The sequence below is a fragment of the Sinocyclocheilus anshuiensis genome, unplaced genomic scaffold (assembly GCF_001515605.1).
Source record: "Sinocyclocheilus anshuiensis isolate Anshui unplaced genomic scaffold, SAMN03320099.WGS_v1.1 scaffold491, whole genome shotgun sequence".
In the NCBI taxonomy this organism is placed as follows: domain Eukaryota; kingdom Metazoa; phylum Chordata; class Actinopteri; order Cypriniformes; family Cyprinidae; genus Sinocyclocheilus; species Sinocyclocheilus anshuiensis.
In genome coordinates this window covers 600,354-621,449 of record NW_015551041.1, presented here as the reverse complement: position 1 = coordinate 621,449, position 21,096 = coordinate 600,354, and the positions used below count along the sequence as shown (strand labels likewise).

At 38.2% G+C, this 21,096-nt stretch overlaps 2 protein-coding genes and 1 pseudogene across 2 annotated transcripts in view; all 3 read right to left on the bottom strand.

Annotated features, from left to right (window-relative positions):
• LOC107661457 (transmembrane protein 168-like) overlaps positions 1–4,606 on the bottom strand; it is a 5,759-nt gene extending 1,153 nt beyond the window's left edge. Inside the window, 3 exon segments of the mRNA XM_016451046.1 lie at positions 1,209–1,514; positions 1,611–1,753; positions 2,819–4,606. Coding sequence (XP_016306532.1) covers positions 1,209–1,514; positions 1,611–1,753; positions 2,819–3,955 — 1,586 coding nt within the window. The 5' untranslated portion in view covers positions 3,956–4,606.
• Positions 4,607–5,249: 643 nt separating this feature from the next.
• LOC107661456 (probable methyltransferase BTM2 homolog) lies at positions 5,250–12,599 on the bottom strand. The gene is made up of 5 exons (XM_016451045.1): positions 12,327–12,599; positions 9,863–10,004; positions 9,656–9,784; positions 9,444–9,558; positions 5,250–8,313 (listed from the first exon to the last, which is right to left on the bottom strand). The coding sequence occupies exons 1-5, from the start codon at positions 12,463–12,465 to the stop codon at positions 7,684–7,686; spliced, it is 1,155 nt and encodes a 384-aa protein (XP_016306531.1). The 5' UTR covers positions 12,466–12,599; the 3' UTR covers positions 5,250–7,683.
• Positions 12,600–15,307: 2,708 nt separating this feature from the next.
• On the bottom strand, positions 15,308–20,485 carry LOC107661455 (uncharacterized; annotated as a pseudogene).
• Between the last annotated feature and the right edge of the window lie 611 nt (positions 20,486–21,096).

Genomic DNA, 21,096 nt, shown 5'->3' with positions numbered 1-21,096 from the left:
TAGATAGATAGACAGATAGACAGATAGATAGATAGATAGACAGATGGATAGATGGACAGATAGACAGATGGATAGATGGATAGATAGACAGATAGATAGATAGACAGATAGACAGATAGATAGATAGACAGATGGATAGATGGACAGATAGACAGATGGATAGATGGATAGATGGATAGATAGACAGATAGATATATAGACAGATGGACAGATGGATAGATGGATAGACGGATGGATAGATGGATGGATGGATGGATCGATGACAGATAGACGGATAGACAAATAGACAGATGGATAGATGGATAGATAGATGGATAGACGGACAGATGGATGAATGGATCGACAGACAGACAGACAGACAGACAGATAGATAGATGGACAGACGGATAGATAGACAGATGGATAGATAGATGGATAGACGGACAGATGGATGAATGGATAGATAGATAGATAGATAGATAGATAGATAGATAGATAGATAGATAATGCATATTCCGTCCATATTGAAGGAATATGCATTTTAAAAATGTAAAAAATTGTAACTGGTCTAAATTAGATTTCATTTTCCATAAAATAAAAAAAATAATTTGTATTGTTGCCATTTGACAAAACAAAAATCCTATTTTTAAATTGTAAAGTATACTTTATGGTTGTATTTGCTAAGGCCTTTAATTCATTTGCTTATTCAAATTCGCATGATGTTTTTTGCTATAAGTTTTTTGCTACCAAATTTTGCTATAAGTTTGATTTCATCATATAATAATTGCTGTTAATAGTGTTCATCGTCTGTTTGATTACGTCTTTAATTGATTTTTCCGTACATTTCTGCCATATGTACATTAACTGACAGTCACCACTGATAAGCTACCACTAAATATTGTAGAAACTTCATTTGCTGTAAAGTTGCTTTGCAACGATTTGTATCGTGAAAAGCGCTATACAAATAAACTTGAATTGAATAGATGTTACAGATGATATATAACAGATTATTCTTGTCACAAATTCTGTTATTTTCATTACTATTATACAGTATCTTAATACATTAAAAAAAAACTGTTAGTGTCTTGTTAGTGATTTTTAAATAATAAATAAAATTTCAAATAAATTTTAATACATTTTTCTCATTTCTTTTTTTTTTTCACTTTGGGTGAATGTTTTTGAGTTTTAAGTTATGAGATTCTCCCAGGTTCTGTTGTGTCTGTTTCTACAGGAAAGAATGTTATGTAATGATTCTCCCACCTGCTAGAGCCCACTCTCCGCTGCGGTGGCTGTGTCCGCTGTAATACAGCACGTAGGTGTCGTGTCGTGGGCCGTCAGCCGTGTGCGCCTCCATGAAAATGCGGAGCTTAGCTTGCAGGGCTTCCAGACTCAAACCGCTCGTGGAGTAATCACAACCATAGGTCTCGATCATGTGATGAGAGAAGAAGCGCTGCACGTTGTTAAGCATCCCTGTGGAACGCAAGTTGAGCTCCTGCACATGCGCTGGGGGGAGCAGGGTGGGCTGACCATCTGGGCTGAAAGAAAATGAGAGGATGAGGATGAAATACTGACCCTCTGTGTAAGTTACTGACCTGAAGTTAGTGAAATGTGAGTGTATATGTTTCCAGTACCTGCAATAGTTGGTAGGAATCACCACAGCGTAGCCGACACAGGTTCCTCCGAGGCTGTTTCCCAGCTCATGGAAGAGACCGTGGGCTAGTGACTCCAGAGGCAGCACCAGCAGAAACAACGCAATAAACAGACTGTTGGACGGCTGTAGGAGAAAACAATACATTTAAGACCAAAGAAAATGATCCCCACCCTTATCATGGTTTCCACAAAGATATTAAGCAGCACAACTTTCAACATTGATAATAATAAATGTTTCTAAGCAGCAAATCAGCATATTAGAATGATTTCTGAAGGATTCATGTCACACTGAATGCTGGAGTAGTGATGCAGAAAATTCAGGCTATATTTATATTCTAGAAATTTATAAAATAGAAAAGTTATTTATAACAGTTAGGTGCATTACCACATATTATTACTTAAAAAATATTTGTGTGCCAAATCAAAGTCATGGTGTGAAACCAATAAGCATGAAAAATAACCATAAAACAGGAAATGATATCATAGAGAGGAGGACCTTTTTATGTACACCATCATCTGGTGTGACTTCCAAAATAGAATGTGAAATATTTATGAAATATTCATTTGATATTAGTAAAAACCTTGAAGGGAGGGTTATCCAAAAATTTAAATTCTGTCATTAATTACTCATCGTGGTACTCTCATAAAAGCGCATAGAAGACTCACACGGAAGAGAAGAAATTGTTGAATAAAGTCATTATTTTTGTTTTCTTTGCAAACAAAAAGTATTCTCGTAGCTTCATAAAATTAAGGTTGAACCACTGATGTCACATGGACTATTTTATCAGTGTCCTTACTACCTTTCTGGGCCTTGAACGTGTCAGTTGCGTTGCTGTCTATGCAGAGTCAGAAAGCTCTCGGATTTCATCAAAAATAACTTAATTTGTGTTCAGAAGATGATCGAAGGTTCTACAGGTTTGGAACGACACGAGGGTGAGCAATTAATGACAGAATTTTCATTTTTAGGTGAACTAACCCTTTAAAATATTTAAAAAACTTTTTTTAAAGAACTGACAGTCACTCATGTATATTCAAGGTGTAAGAAAGACATGTCACTTTTACTTATTTAGAGTCATTATGTCTAAACCTTTCTTGAAAAGTGTATAAAGGTCTAACCAAACCATGTGAAACCACCATGAACAAGAACGAAATTTTTAAAACTAAGAAAGATTTTCACAGGAAGCCTTACCTGCCAACCCAGAGCCCCGAGTATGATGGTGGACATCAGGCTGAAGAGCACCAGGCGTTTCGATATGAGACAGAAGTGCCGCATCCCCTTAGACGCCATGACCCTGTCCAGCTCTCCAGCGTCTGACGTGTGCACCATGCACATCTTCTGACAGTCACTCAGCTTGCTGTGAAAACCCCACAGCGTGACGAGAAAAACCAGGTGGCAGATGATCCAGAAAACAGCAGATCCTGAAAGACCCGGGATAAGCAGGTACCACCGATCCAGATCTCTCATCTTCAGAGCGGCCACGACCAAAAACATCACCTCCATGACAACCAGAGGAAGAAGCGATAAACGTCTCCACAGGCCTCTTCTCAGTAGCAGCGGTGACCAGCGTTCGGTGACCGAAAGTCCGCTGAAGTAGACGTCCAGTAATGGGTCGCAGACGAGGCGGCTGAGGAAGCAAGACAAGGTGAAGGGGTTGGTTGACACTCCTAAAGACTCCTGGAAGAAGAACGCAGCGACAACCGAGAAGCAGACCAGGTTTGGGATCGCGAAGAGGGACTTCATGCGCAAATCCACAATTAGAGCAGCCAAAGCCAGTGACAGGACCACAAGACTTATGGATTTTTGGCTGACCAAGGTTGTGCTGGCCACAGCGAAGCCTGTGAGCTCCAAAGCTTCCCTTGAGGTGAGGAAGGTGGGTTGATGTCGGGTATAACCGCATATTCTTCCAACCAAAGCCCATAGGGTTCGTATCGCAATGCTTGCTATTAACATATAGTTGGCCACCTGCTCCTTAACATCGAGCTCTTTGGACGGGACATTGATGAAGCACAGCAAACCCAGAAGGAAACCAAACCACAGATGCAGGAGAAACAGGCTGACGCTCTCCATGCCGAAGTAATAGTGGAGAATGCAGGCAATCCCAAGAACGAAGAGGCCCAAAATGAAAATGACCAAGATGATAGTGTCTGCGGTTTTCTCCCATTGTATGTAAATTCCCAGGCAAATGGCCACCAGGGAGTTCAGGCTGGACAGGTAACCGAGGTACCGAATAGATGACCACATGTTGACCCCTTTGTTGGCTTCGTCCAGCCGGGTCATAGCAGCATACAGGAAGTGACTGAAGCAATACTTGAGCAGCTTGCACATCGTTGCAGAGTTCAAACTCGCACAACAGCAGAAAAAGCTTGCAGACTCAACGTCGCGAGTGATGTAATTATTATACGTCACAACAGGAACAATTATTTGCGACACAACTATTCAGCAAAAGGGATGTAAGAAAGGCATGTTGTATGGTGGATTTGAGGTAAATCTAAAACTAAACCGTCCTAGAGACATTTTAGTGCAAAGGTTAGAGTAACATCTACAATGAAATAGTGGATTGTCACTATCCACCTGTTACTGCTGAATGAACCGAACTGTTCAACTCAAGGTCATGGTATAACGAAGGCGTGAACTAGATGTGCAAATGATAAACTCGTAAAAAGTTACTAAATAAGAGGTGAAGAGTTTTAATGTGCTGTCAGTTTGATTTAGTCGAGCAGATTCCAGTGTGTTTACCGGCATCACAAAGTTCACAGAATGTGTTGCTTCTGTTCACGACGAGAGTAACGTCGATTGAATCAGGCTAAAAGAAATACGCCAGTAGACATGCAAGTCATTGATCGTTGTCGTTTACAGAAAACCAACTAAACCTGGAAATGTATCGCACAAAATCCAGAGCCATCGCCTAAACTTCGCTCAATGTCCGCCATGTTTGCACATCGGTATTAAGCCGCTACGGAATCCCTGAAAGGACAAACACAGCTTCCATCGTCGTCTCAGTGAAACTGGGGTGAATGGAATAAAATGTTTTATTTACACCTGTTATTTATAGCAAAAAATGCTTTTACAATATTAAAAATACTGGAAAATTTGTACACGGGTATAAGTTTTTATTTATATAAAGTTATATGAGAATTTATGTTTTTGAAATGTCTCTTATTCTTACCAAGGCTGCATCTATTTGATTAATAATACAGTAAAAACGGTAATATTGTGAAATATTATTACGTTTTAAAATGTAATTCCTGTAATGCAAAGCTGAATTTTCAGCAGCCATGACTCCAGTCTTCGGTGTCACGTTATTTTAATATGCCAATTTGCTGCTCAAGAAAAATGTCTTAACATCAGTGTTGTGTAACATTATAATCCATTATATCCATCCATTATATTAAAATTATTTTAACAATCTTTACTGACACCTTTCATCAATTTAATGCATCCTTGCTGAATGAAAAAATATTACTGACCCCAAACTTTTGTAACTTTTGTGTACATTAGCACTACAACAGATAAACATTTAAAATGTATTCTGTCAGATATGAAACATATATAATCGCTAGAATAGAATAGCTGTAAAGCATTTAAAGTGACCTGCTTTAGGCAACTGAAAGACCAGCGATAAGGCAACAAAAACCTTTATTTATAAAAGATGAATAACAATATTCCTCACAAATAGTCCGGTTCTGTGGGAGGCAAGCATCATAACACTGATAAAGAAAATCAATCATGCAAACAGTGGATTAGAGCCTGGGGAAGACAAAGACATTTGATATGTGAATATCTGAACACACCACCAAGTAAACAATATAATACAAAGCTTTTTTTTTGTTTTAAATGTTTTAAAATGTCTTTTTTCTTATATTTATAAATCGAGTACAGACTAAATAATGCCTTTAACTGCTATTGCTAACAGGGCAGTATTTCAGTCATTTTTTTCCAAGAGCTGGTTAATTTGCTGAAAGTATGTTCTGTAACTGTTTACTGTGGGAGAGAAATTATCGCACTTTCTTATGACAATCAGTAGCCTGTTCTTGAATCCAGTCTATATAATCACAAATGCAAAAATACAATTTGGGTTTGAAGGCACCTTGAGGAGGATTTTTTTTTCTGATACCCTGAAAGATCACATACTGAATTCCATCACAGTCAAATCTTTCCACGCTTATTTTTGGCACCCCTAAAACACATTTAAAGTGCCTAACACCAAAACCTCACATAGATACTTCAACAGAACCCCAATGTACTGAATGTATTTCACACATTCCTTCAAGAGTAAACACCCATCACAGCATATTCTCATGTCATCAGGTTTACCAAACGGTAGCCACATGAATACAATAGAAAACAGTGCCTAGTATCAGTTACTTAATATAACTGCCAGGTTACAGTGATATAGGGAATTTTTGACCGTTTATGATTATGAACGTATTGCTATTCTAATGAAGTGCTGATGCCAATATCGATATTTTGCCAACCCTATGAAGGGTGTTATCGAAAAACGTGCAAATATGTGCTTGGACAGTCAAAATAGTGTTTTTAAGAACCTGAAGTGAATAAAATAGCTGCAAATTCTGCAGTTACATACATAGAAGCTAAAAACGTACAGTGATACGCAACAATCTTTTTGTAGTACTTTTAAATCAACATTTGGCAGAGTACGTTTCAAATTTTTGTACCTTAAAAGCATTATTTTGTAATTGAAAGCGGGAAACTAAAATAATGTACTGAAAAACTCAATGGGATATACACCAGATAACGATACAGGAAGTAGATTTAGAGCAACCAAAGGTTTCGAGAGTAAACAGTCAAGAGTAAACAATCATCCTACTCAATAAAGTCACATTATGGCGAAATGCAGAGAAATCTAACCTCTTCCATACTACATACTACTGACAAGTAATCGGATATTACTGGTTATAATAGCGGTTAAAGCAAAAACTAAGGCAGAAACGCAGCTACTTTCAGGCCGTTTGATCGCAAGATTAGAAACACGTTGCCACAACGCAAGCATCCAATCCGGTCACCTGCAAGATTGTTTGTTCTGAAAAACTATGACTACTTTGCACGATTTGTACCTTGTTGAAGCGAGAAATCCACATTCACAGTTACAATGTCACATAACCAAACACGCACAAGTTCTGCAGACACTTAAAATGCTACAAATATCATTGATAAAGGCTATTCAAAAAAAAGTCGGTAGAGAACAGATGGCTGAAATTGCCATCTAAAATGTCCAGTGAAAACCTGCTAAGAATCAAACCATTAATTGGATAGTTCACGCAAAAATGGAAAATTCTGTGATCATTTATTCACCGCCATGTTCCAAAACTGTATTCATTTCTTTTTACTTTAATGTTGAACTATTTTTGTTCTTACAATGGAAGTCAATGGGGTCCAAAATGACTTTCATTGTAACTTTCGTTTCAATGTAACTTTTAGTAACCATAAAACTCAATGGGGTCCAAAACAACATCGTTTTGGACCCCATTGAGTTTCATTGTTACTAAAAGTTACATTGACTTTGACTGTATGGACAAAATTACACCGAGGCATTTTTCAAAAAATATGCATTTCAGAGAAGACGGACGTCATACAGGTTTGAAACGGCATATTTGGGCAAACTATCCTTTTACGAAAATCAGCTAAAAAAAGTCCAAAACAATATGGTAACTGACCAAAAAGGTTGGATCTTTTGAGACTGGTATAAGTTATAAGTTAAGCTAGTCTGAAAAGGTTTGTCCAGTCATTCTAAAAATGAGAAAACAGCCAGAGTGGGTGAGCAAAATCTCCCTCGACCTGAAATCACTCAGCTGCTTCTGTTACAAAACCACATCACTTCTATTTCTTAGTTAAGATTGTTTAGTGTGTACATTTGTGTTCAAAAGGATGTCTTGCACACTCTTAAAAAAAAAATCAACGCCCACTTAAACGTCCTCATTCACTCTGTGCAAACTTTTTGCTTCTTAAAAAGGGGTAGAGTACACAAACGCAGCAGAGCAATTTGGGCAGCACGAAGGTAGGGTACTAAATATCAAGAGGGGCAGTTAACAAGTTCAGCTCTGCAGCAAAATAGGGTCTTCCAGCTCGTGGAAGGGAGCCGAGCTGCTCTGGCTCTCGCCCGAGTCCGAATCGTACGGTGTGTCTGGTAATTCCGCGAAGCTACAAGCCAACTGGTCGTCCTCGAAATCGGAGTGCAGAGGATCATAGCAATCTGCGAATCCGTCCTCGTCGAGCGTGTTAAAGTCCTGCGGGATGTAAAGCATCTCCGGGTAGTTGCGGCTGACCAGGTCGCTGCTGGTGGTGGGCGACACCTTGCGGAAAGCAATCAGGTGCATGTGGGAGAACTTGACGTACTTGTAGTGCTTGAAGCCCAGAGACTCCACGGCAACTCGCCAGCTGCGCATCATAAGTGCATGCCGGCCCTGGTGGGAGGAATCGGGGGTGATGATGAGGAGCAGGCCGTTCAGGGTCAGGAGTTCATGTGCTTTCTTGCAGCAGAGCCAGCGCTGGTAGGGCGAGGGGAAGTAGGAGAGAAGCAGGGAGAAGACTACCACGTGAAATAACTGTGCAGGTAAAGCATCGATGGGGCCGCACAGCTGCCGCAGGAAGGCATCCAAGGCATCGCTGGCCAGCTGCAGAGGCTGCTGCAGCTGCAGGTTCAGAAAGTCGCATTTGTAGACGCTCTGTAGCCATAAAGAGGAACAAAAAAATCTGAACATTTAGCTTGACTCAGCAGGACAGTTAAAATTAGTACAAGGGTCAATGACAGAAAGAGTGTCCAAGATAACGGATATAAATACATGTATTATATAGTAATTTCCTAGAAATTTACTTTTTGTATTCATACTGGTTTTGAAAAACATTTATACCATTTTTTGCAAAAGTTTCAATTTAATGACTATAAAAGGTGTCACCATTATACTACTATTCAAAAGTTTTTTTTTATATGAAAAATGCATTCAATTGATAAAAATGATAGTCAAGACATTTACAATATTTAATACACACATTTTTATTTGAAATAAATGCTGTTTTTTAAAACTTTCTAGTCCACAAAAAAAAAAAATGTATCACGGTTTCCTCAAAAATTTAAGCAGAACAACGGCAATCAACATTGATAAGAAGAAATGTTTCTTGCATATTAAAATGATTTTTAAGGATAATGTGACACTGGAGACTGGAGTAATGGCTGCTGAAAATTCAGCTTTACATCACAGAAATAAATTACATTTTAAAATACACTGAAATAGAAAACAGTTATTTTAAATTGTAATAATATATTCACAATAATCCTGTTTTTAACGTTTTTTAATTAAATAAATGCAACCCTGGTGAGCATAAAATACTTCATTGCCAGGATGGTTGTACTACCCTGACATTTTTGACAGTTTTTAAATTGATGCCCAAAAAACCTCAAAATATAAAGAGGTGTATTCAAGCCATATTTTTAAGGTTTTGAATAAATAAATTAATAGATTCAGACAAAGAAACAATGTAATTTAACCAATAGCAAACTTTAGTCAGGGTATATGACATACTTAATTTATTGACTTTTTTTTTAAGATTTATTTTTGGCATTTTCGCCTTTATTATGATAGGACAGATCAGAGCTGACAGGAAGCGAAGTGGGAGAGAAATGGGGGACGGGATCTGGAAAGGTCATCGATTCGGGATTCGAACTCGGGACACCCATTGCGCAATGGCGCTGTATGTCGGCGCACTGCTCACAAGGCTACTGGCGCCAACAATATTTTATTAATTGTTAAGTTAATTAACAAGCCTACGGTCTCATATAACTTCAAGAAACACAAACCTCTACTGCTGGCACAATGTCGATTCCAACAGTCAGAAACTCGTCAAACTTCAGGAAGGGATTGAAACAGCTGCCCACATCCAGCAGTCGTATCCTCCCAAGCTGGAACGTTGAGCTGTTACGAAGCATGAATAAAAAGCTGATTTAGTCAATGAACTCATTACCATCTGTTAAATTTGTGGATTTGCAGTGTTAATATCATTCTAGAGCACCTTGAAGAGGATAACTGTGGTGGAGAGTTTGCGGATGTGTTATTCCCAGCTGCGGCATGCCTAGCGCTTTTCTCATCCTTCTCCAACACTCGCCTCATCCCTCCATCCTGGAAGTACTTCTGGCAAACACTGCGGCAAGAGAGATTTAACAGCAATAAATACCAAATAAGCTATTCAACATAAAATACTAACCATTAGCACTCATACCTGCGGCACCACTCGATGCGCCCCTCGCCCTCGTATTTATTCGCCCAGTGGTTGTCAGCCAAGTTCTTCATGGCCATGGCATATTCGCTAAGAGTCTGCTCGTCTTCACAATGTTCACGCCATATTTTCTCGAAATCTCCCACTGCAGTCGAAAAGACAAAACAGAGGAGCGTACAGTCATGATTGATCCTTCTGCGTGGCATAACTAAGTGAACATTTTCACAAAGCCTACTTTCAAAAGTCAGCTGATGTTGTGCTTCCTTTAAATTTCGATTCTGAAACCGTAGCCTCAAACGGCTCACAAAACACAGTCCGATTTCTTCAACAACTCAGTGAAACTCCATCGCCAAGCTCAAAAGTACCGTATGATCAAAGTGTTTGTGCTGATTCACACACAGTTCACAAACTTGCTGATAACGCCGATGACACCAGAAAGCAACCGCTACCCTACAAGAGTGCTCGGGAGGGCAAGAACTGGCAAAAATTGAGCCGTCCCATGACAGAATGGAAAATACAGGCCTTATCAGATTTACAGAGAATAAGACAAGAAGGGAAGAGACTGCAGCGCCGTTACATATGAATACTGCTGTACAATGACAAGAAGACCAGATCACGCCTTCCTTATTAACCCATCACGGGGTCTAGTGAATAGACTACTGTGTGTGGGATTCATAGCACTGCTCATCCCTCTCGGGGGAAGATTCGATAAAGCTAGTCTGAACCATGAGAAACTCAACAACACATTTAAAGTCAGACGATATAAACATGGTGGTATTTTATATTAAGTTATGCGTCCTGCGGGTACAACTGATTGCAGGCAAAAATATAACATTTCATAATCTCTGTCATGATATCCGTCTTGGATGAAGCTCACTGCAGTGCAAGACTGTAACAGGAAATGTAACAACATCCTCACACAGTCAATTATCTCTATCAATAAAAAGACTAGGTCTATTTGTCTTACTATTCTCAAGATAATATTTTTACATCCTTTTTTAAAAATTTGCACACATCATTTTTTGGGACATAGTCTTCATCAGACATAATAAGAGGCACTTTCCAAAAACTGGGTACAAAATGGCATTTTTAAATGTGATAGACTGTGCTTAAAGGGATAGTTCACCTAAAAATGTAAATTCGGTCTTCATTTACTCACCCTCATTTCTTTCCAAACCTGTATTACTTTCTTTTTTCTGTGGAACATCAAACAAGATATTTTGAGATTTGCTGAGAGTTTTCATTTTTGGGTGAAGGGTCCCTTTCCTTCAACATGACATGTGTTGATGACAGTGTTGTATGTTTGGTTGCATGTTTGTTTTATATACAGTGGAGAAGGCCAAGACCTCTAAGGTTGCCAAAAAAAGACTGGATGCAGATATTTAACTAGATATTTAAGTCAGAACACTATCAGTGAATTTTGTTTTTTTTTAGGTACACTTTAAAAAAATAACATGCTAAAATCTCTAATAGGAAAGTCAACTGAGGAGAGGACCTAGTGTACTAAAGAGTAGGCAACTAAAAAAAAATCCAGATTTACACCACAAGTGCTCATAACCACAGTGACATTGTCACACTGAAACCAATATAATTGACGTCAGCTCTAACTCTTCCTGATTGCAATTCTTCTGTTGATACCTGGTTGAATTAAATTTCCAGTTCACTTATTTAATACTTATTTTTTGTACTTTTAATATATTTATCCTTAAACCAAATGTTAAAAGTTTAAAAAACACAAAAAAAACACGCTATATATACATATTTTGCCTATACTATACCATCCCCAGCAAGTAGACACACTAAAAATTAGTCAGCTGACCATTATTTATCATAGGTGTATTAGGTCATTAGATAAGAAAGGTGTTAAACAATAAATGGATAAATAATTGACAGTGAAGAGGACACTAAAGCTTTTAGAGCAGCACACTTGTCACCTGTACACAGTCAGGGGATTCATGCTCATAAATTCTTGCTTTATTGCCTTTTACTTCCCTAAAGAGAATTGAAAATTGTTTATTCTTTCAAACACAGCCATCGGATCAATGAAGAGCAAAACAGGAACAGATGAACGACCCTGCACAGGCTTGCGGACTAGACTATAACGTCGTGCTACAGACAGACAGAAAGAGGCTGTTTCAATACCTAATGTGCTGCCTACATAGACAGCATTATTTTAGTGCGTTCGGAACAGTCTATTGAAATGTTACCCAAAATGCTGTCTATGTAGGCAGCTCACTAGGTTTTGAGCCACAACCAATGATTTCCAAAATGAGCCAAGTACGAAATCAGTTCATGTCAACAGTCATGCAACCGAAGTTTACATTAAAATAACTGTTTTATTAACTCGTTTTTGTTCTCGTAGGTTCGCGGTTGTTTTCCAGGCGTTTAAATGTCCGCATCTCTGATCAGGCCAGACTACAGAAGCTGGTCTAGGCTAGGCTACACAGCTACGTATCTCATGCAGTACCTTCAATGTATTTCCTGCGGAGTTTTCGGTGCACGCTCTTCACCACCCCCGACAGCTTCTCCTGCTCCTGCTTCCTGCACTGCAGCTCCGTCGCGACGGAGAGATCCGGCTCTGTCTCAGCGCTGCTCCGCTGGTCCATAGTACAGCACTGAGGCTACCGGCGCACCGGCTCCGTCAGCACGCACGCACCGCAACAACGCGCAGCCTGATTGCGCCTCTCCAGTCTCCAGCGAACGTGCCGGAAGTGCGCGAAAAATCTGTGAACGCTGAAAATCAAACGCCTCAAACTCAAATCAAACTCTCTGAAGAGTTGATAATTAAGTTTGATCATTAAATTATGATAACTTAATGATACAACTTGTATTATATTACATATAATAATAATAATAGTAATAATAATAATAATAATTATTATTATTATTGTTGTTGTTGTTGTTATTAACCATCATTATGGATAGTATGTGCAGTATTATTCTATGCAATTAATTATATAGCCTAGATGTTTGCAAATGTAATATGAATTATTTTAAAATATTATTTAAAATAATAATTTGATGATTTATATCGTTATTGTTACCGCTGTTAATAAAATAATTAACAATAAGAATACTTCAGATAACGGATTGGCCCTTCATAAAAGGCATATAGGCCAAATTTAGACTAATAAGACTATAAAGCTATTATTTAGTATAGTATATGTATACATATAAATTTAATTGTATAAATAATACTGTGTGTGTATGTATGTATATACCTGTATATATACTATATATATATATATACACACACACACACACATTTAATTGTATAAACATACTGTGTGTGTGTGTGTGTGTGTGTGTATTCACAGATTTCCTTCGCTCCATAGTAGATGTTTACATTTACACTGACTGGATTACGAATACAGGGGCGGTCAACGCGGGGAGTCCCACTGCTAACAATAATCCACATAGGTCTTTCTAGCGTTTGGTCGTGACTCGTGAGAATCACATCGGTGGGTCACATTACCGCGCTCTGACACAGAATCCTTTGTGGCGAGAAGAGAACGTGAGTTCTGTCATGTTTCACCCCACAGAGGTCTGGGTTACTCTGGGAGTATTATAAACCTCACTAAACCCAGTGGATACCAGAACTAGTCTGACCCAGAGCCGTTGAAGAATATTTTTCAACGGCTCTGATCTGATCCAATGAGTTATTTTGCAGTAGTTTCGAATTATGATGAATCATGTCAAAACCATTTATTAAAAATGACTATAATGTAGCCTACAGTATGACATTGGTGATGCTGTTGCCAATTTCTCATAGCGAAAGATATATGAGGTAAATTTAGGTAAAGTGGGACACTTTTTAACATTGGGAAAAATGTCAAAAATGGATTAATCATATATGTAAGCATATTATCTTGTCAGTAGCCTACATGGTGCATCAACCATAAATTAGCAAGCCTGGAGCCACAATGCCATTGTGTGTCCTCTTGGGTTTGAAAATGTCATCATGTAGTTCCATCCCATTTAGAGGGAGTGATAATCCCATAATAGTTACCATGTTCAACTCCTCCCTCATGAACTACAATGTTTCTTATTCTATCAATTTATAAATATGCAGTCATTCATCTAGCCATGAGATTATAGTGTTCTAAAGATGACCCTAGGGAAAGTTCACTGAAAGGTGAAAATTATGTAATTTACTCACCCTTATGCATTCTTTCTTCTATGGAACACAAAATACAATATTTTGAAAAATGACTTTAAAAATAATTAATTCATTAATTACATTTTTTTTTTTTTTTGGGTCTATACAATTAAATTCATTTGGGTCCGATGTTGCTATGGACCCCAATGACTTTCACTGTATGGCCAGAAGCAACTGAAACATTCTTAAAATATCTACAGCTAAAAAAGGAGTCTATTTGGAGAGATCTGTGGTCAGATTTATTTCTGTGAACTGCAGAGCCTAATAACCTGGAGATGAGATCACAGTTCATCTGTTTGTTCATTGAAAGCCAGTTCCATGAAAGATGTCTAACAATAAATGGACAAGATAAAGACAACTTGTTGAAATAATAACAGGTGCACAATATTGAATTACAATAAAGTAATCTGTTGATTGGACAAAGCAAATTTACAGACACCCCAAAGAAATAAAAATCAATAAATCTTATCTATTTTGAGTGCACAATGATGGAAGTTATGGTTTACTTTACATGGTTTATTCATTATGTTTACACACCTGTGCCATATGACACCTCTGTCCTTATGAAGCAAAAGCTGGCAGGTTGGAGATGTTAAGACCATAACGTTAGGTATATTGAAACAAAAGAGGATATTGATCCTTGATGTCTTTAGAAAAAGGTAGTCTCCAACAGTTTTACTGTAAACAGACCAGACAAATTAACAAACAAAGTAACTAATAAACTTGTACGACCAAGTAAGGAAAAATGTTTGTTAAATAATTGCAACAGAAAATGCATTTCATTTCATTTTTATCATCACTTCAGATGTTACGTGGGCATTCATCTTATTGCCTTCTTTGCCAATATATATTAGACATAAAAATCAAGATGATTATTTAAAAAAAAAAAAACAGGTTATAGTTAACAGGTTATGTGTTTTGTGTATGCATTATATGTATATAAATCATAATCCAATCAGGTACTTAGCATGAAATTAAAGCTATGCATAAAAGTATGTCAGTGAAATTGCACTCTAATCCTTTTTTCAAGACTAATCCTCTATAATCGGTCAAACGTTTCACTCACCCATTGGTCCTTTAAACATCACTGTACCAGGCACCATTAGCACAGAACCCAACCATTTCTACAGACCCCATATGATCTCTTGCTGTATGTTCAGCTCTTTTTAAAGAGCATTGTGATATGCAAACTTTATGTTGTCTGTAAAGCAAGGAAATATACCTATTGACTTAATGTCAAATGGCAAATTAATGTAAAAGTTTATTCACAATCCATCATTCTACAAAAGTCATCTTATAATCATGTCTTTGCCATTATGAAATTTTGAGAGATAAATAGCCCCACATAATCCAATTTTGTTGTGCAGCAACTATTTGGATTCACTTCCACATTCTTCCACAAGTTCTCCAACAAATGTTCATGAGTAAATCATATTTACTGCAGTCCTCTTTCACCTTTCCGAAAGGTTTTCAGTGGTTCTTCCTCCCCTTGATGGAACAGCCAATACACTGTAATAATATATAGAGCAAAACATGCAATGAAGTCATAATAATATGCTGTGACTAAAAACACTATCAACAAAAATGTGTATCCAGTCACCCTTGACATATTGTCATAGGACAGAAACTCTTTCCACCACAAGACATCACGTCCAATGACATGTTCAATCCCATCCACTAGGGGCAGTGTAGCTCTCTCCAGCTCCATGTTGTACTCCATGTTTGTTAAATCCTCTAGGGAACTATTCGGCTGGTCCTCGTCCATAGACTCTGAGATTGAAGGCATAGCTAATGGCCTCCCTCTGCTCAAGGAGGGTCTTTTTCCGTAGCTTCCACTCATTGCACCTTCTCTGAATACTGACTGTTGTGAATTTCTCAGACTGTTCAAGTACAGCTCCATCTCGTCATCTATCTGCGATTCTGTTGAGGTATTGTCTTCAACATCTTTTGCCAGGCATTCCATGTTTTCCAGCATATTGTTTACATCGTCAATAGTTTTCCAGTCACTTTTCATACTTTCATAGGACACATTCTCTTCTTTATCAATAAATTCAAAACGGTTCCAATCATTCTCCATAGCTTGCGTACTTCCACTGAGTTCGATATCACTCTTTTGAGATGATTCTTGCCAAGATGCAACAGTTTCCTCACAGATCTCTAATCCAAGGTTGACGTGAATGTCCTCTTTTTCAGAGTACTTGCCTAGACTTTCTATTCCTTTTAAGTCAATATTATGTGGTAATGATTCAACAGTGCTGGTACTAATGATCTGCTTCTGTTCCTCTGAATCTTGTTCAAGAGAAAGCAGATCATCTTCATCTGCTTGTTGTTTCTCTTCTTTCTCAGATTCCATTGCATCCAAGTCCTCTTCATCATCTATGTATTTCAACTCTTCTTCAATGCTATTGATTCTTCCTTTACTTTCATGTTTTTCTTCTGCACCTTCTTGTTCCTCTGGTTCTTGGTCTTTCTCCTCTTTGTCTTGTTTCTGCTTCTCCATCTGCTTAATTTGATTTCCATTACCCTCTTCTCGCTCTTCCAGGCTTTCATAATTTTTCATTTTGTGAATCTCTTCCATCTCTTTAATCACTGATGTGTTATGTTCTGCATCAAAATTAATAGTGTTGGAGCTCTCCGTCTCTGAAGTCTGTGTAGAAAAACCCATGAGTATTTGTTCCTCCTTTTCATTCATTTGGTAGCTCTCCAAAGTATTGCTCATATTTATCTGTGTGTTCTCCAATGGTTCTATTGGCATAGCTTTTGCTATTCCTAAGTGAGAGAGTTCTTTAAGTTTTTCAATGCTCGATCTCATCTCACAGCAGTCAGGCTCTAATTTATCATCAGAGGAACTCAAAGTGCTTCTTGTGGGGTCCTCTGGAGCTTGGGCTAGAAAGCAAGAAGTGCTGATTGAATATTCTGTTTGCTTGGATATATTCTCCTCTTTGGTGTGGATAATTGTAGGGTCCTCCTGGTTCTGTGAATTTTCAGTTTTTATACAGGACCTCTGATTATCCAAACATGAAGTTTTCAAAACTGCTGTGGGTGATGATGGATGAATCTGTTCAGGTAGGCTGTCAGTACCTGACTCTATTGTTTGATTTGTAGTGACTACAATTCTGGTCCTTGTTGAGGAAATAAACACAGACTTTGGCAAGGATCATCCTGGATAGAGCATTCAGTCAAAGCTAATGTGACTGTGAGTGTGCACACTCTTGAAACCTGTCTGGATATAACTTTTGGAGGGTTTGTTTCGATAAATGTGATGTCTCTTGGGTATTCTCTGGTACTACTGGTACAATCATTTTGATTGTAAGACGCTTCTGCGTTTTTAACATGTTTACTCTCATTTGGCTCAGGAAGAGGTTTTTTGGTTGGGTTTACTGCAAGTTGCGAGTTCTGTTCTGTTGATTCTTTGCAGATGCCAACATTACTATCATCTACTGTCTGTTTTGTAGATATGCAAGACTGGCCAAATGTCTGTGGTCTCAGGGGCTGTGACCGCTCTTTGACTCTCATCCTCTAGTTTCCTAAATGACCTATCTAAAGCTTTAGGAAAGAAGTCTTTTCTCCCTATTTCCATGTTTTTAAAAACCTGATGATAAAGTGGGGCTACAATGGTCCCAAATGTGAAGCCATGGGAGCACAGCTGAGGCTCTGAATTAGTTTTCAAACTCACATCCTCTTTTGGTTTCCCATCGCTAATATTCATGTCCTCATGCATCTTAGAGCTTAGTGCCAAACTTTTAATTCTTTGCTTAGCATCCTTCTCAAATTCCTTCCATGCTTTTTTAACATCCTTGCTAATAGACAAGTCAGGATTTTGACATACAGGAACAGCCTGATTGATTGAAACTGTTTGGTCAGTAATGCACTCGGTATGTTGGATGTCTTCCAAGACCTCAGAAGCCGAGCATGCAATTGATTCATCACAACTGATGGAGTCTTCCAGGGGTAAATTTGTGTTTGCTGTGGATAAATTAGTCTCGGAGTGGATTATGTTGTCTTCTTCATCTTGTGTTATAGCTTGGCTGACGATGTCAGTGGAATCTCCACTATACTCAGCAGATTTAAGGGACTCAGCTGGAGAGGGTGATATTTGGTTACACGTTGGTGGTCGAGCAGTTTGTTGTGATAGGGAACTGCATGGTGTCTTCTTCAGCAATGACGCATGTTCCTGCATGCTGGTGTCTGCTGTACCTTCACTTTCTTTGGTCTTGGTCCCTTGTTTCTTTTCTTCTTCCCTCTTAGCAAAGTGTTCCTTGACTTTTGCTAATCGCGCAGCCTTTCTTCTGCTTCTTCGGCTGCGGTTTCTGTTCATTTCCTCCTGTTTCCAAAGAGATAGATGTGAAAAATACTGAATGGAATGCTGTCTTCAGTAAATACAATTTAAAGAATAACTTTAAAGATCTTATCGAAATACCTTTTTAACTTTTAATATAGGTTTAGTTAAGACATTGGGTCTCATTCACTAATAATTGTGTAGATTATTCGCATTTATACACACATTCGAACTTCTCACGAAAACTCCAAATGAGCCGCCGCGTGCACAAGGTTTGTAATTTGCATAAAACACGCCCAGACTATCTCCATACAAGGACTTGTACACAATACGCATGCTTAGTGAATGAGGCTCATTGACTTTTTTTTACTTTTAACAACATAACTTGATGGTCTCAGAGTGACCCTGAACAACATGACCTATCAAGTGTCTTGTTTGGGACAGTACATACTGTAATGTTACACTAACACTTGTCAAAGCCTAACATCAGTAACCGCATGACATTCAGAGAGAGTAGCCAGTGACATAGCACAATTTATAAAATTGTTTTCACTATATAATTTTATACTAAAAATGCATTGTTTCATTAAAACACACAATTAGTTGATATAGTGGTTGAATCTTTGGTTAAATTTAGAACTCACCACTAATTCCTTGCTTTCAAGTTTCTCAGAGTTTTCCTTTAGAGATCCAGAATTTTGATTTATATCTGAGGAAACAAAACATGTATTTATCAGAATTTCATAGTATTTACAAATCTAGTTGTAAGTAATTTTCAGGAGGACAATTACCAGGAAATTCTTCATTGTTTGTTGCTGAAACAGTCGAAGCAGAGACATTTAGGCTGGAAAATTATACAATTATAAAATTAAGAATTGGGGAAAAGGCAGTATGTATATTGTTGCATAATTAATTGAGTTCCACTTTAGTATTGTAGTTTTAAGCATATATTAACTCTGGCATTTAAAAACTGTATCAATTGTTATCAAGTCTTTTAGTATGCATTATTTATAAATTTGATAAAAGTACAGTCATATTAATATTTTAGAAATGTTTCTTTTGACATTCATTGCTATTTATGCAACAGATGTGTTGGTGACCTCTAACCGGGTTGTTTTCAGACAGCTTTTTCTTCTGTTTTCACTCTCATATTGGGGTTTCTCCTTCATTTTTTCACAACAAAACAGACAGTAGTTCTTTTCATTATTGTTTGCCCAAAAAGTGCCTAAAGATGTTTCATATCGCAAACAGAAGTTGACCCTAGCACCCTCTTCTCCAAATGGGGGTACTAGTGTGAGTTTGAAGGAGAAACAGTCTGCCCCACCATTGTTTGACCCAGGTACGTACTCTGCCAACAGATCAAAATGACTTTTCCAGGAATCTAAAGAGGTACGCACATAGACCATCTTATCAAAACTAATATTCAGCACACGAACGATTCCTCTTAGGGTGGTGGTCCCAGAAAGCAACTCCAAACTCTCCAGTTCTAGCTTCTGCTCGTGAACCCGCAAGGCTAGTTCCTCAGAGGTCTGTGGAAGAGTGAAGAGAGGGACCATGTAATACTCCTTATCTTCATTCAAGTCTCTCTCCAGAGAGCCTGATGGTTCAGTTACTCCCCAAGCATCAAACTGTTTCACTGAGACAAGACTCAAACCAAAGGCATCAGCAAAGGACACTCTTCGGCTGCTGGAAGGGGGAGGCAGGGAGTCATCGGAGGACGCTGAACTCCGTCGTCTCGGTGTGGGTGAAGATTTAGGCTTGATTCCTTCCAGACCCAGTGACTCCTCATCCTCATCCCAGGGGCAGGATGCCGGCAAGCTCAGTAGGTTGGAGCTGGCCCCAGTGGGGCTGCATAGCACTCCCACAGACTCCATCAGGCAGTGTGGCACAGAGTGAGAGGAACTCAGCCGGTCAGCCAGCAACTGACGTGCTGTGACTTAACTTATAGAATCAAGCTACATTTGACATTGTGGGGAAAAGCCAACTCTATATTTAGGGCAGAAACCACTTGAGCTATGCGGTCAGAGCTCAGGGGACCCATGAACAAAATATGTTAGAGGCACGCTTCAAACAACATAACATTGTTATGCATACAAAGACACAGCAAATATATGTGTCAATGTCTTTAACGAGATGATTAAAGGGATAGTTCACACAAAAATGTAAATCCTGTCATCACTACTGATTACTCACTTTACTCGCCTTGATGTCGTTCCTGTTTTCTTGTAAAATAAAGGAAGATATTTGAGGGTAAGTAAATGATGACAGAATTTAAATTTTGGGTGATCTCTTTAATCATTTACGTCAGTCGTGCATATGCTAAATAGTTTCAGCATGTTAAAAAAAAGCACATGCTTTTTCTGTGTATGTTTTAAAGGCTTGAATTTGTGGTCATAAATATATTTATAATTTCTCTATGTTTATACAAGCAATTTTCATATAATAAAAAGACTTATTTATTACCAAACCCTTTCTTTTCCTTATCAGTAGTAAACTAAAACTCGGTCAACCATATTTGTAAGAGATTTATATTTTGTAACAGAAAAAGGAAGCTTCGGTTGCACGTGAAAACCACATCTTTCAGCTGCTTTAAAATGCCTTTATTAAACTACTTGGACACAAAAGATACAGTGCAGGAAAAGTATAATCAACAAAATTTATCTCTTGCAAACCAATTGAGATCCAACAAGATTCTTGCCACTAGACAACCAAATATCCCTGTCTTTCTTTGCCTTATTTGCCAAAGCTTTACTCTCTTTTACATGACCTCCATCTAGAGGCACATTGAGGAATTTTTCC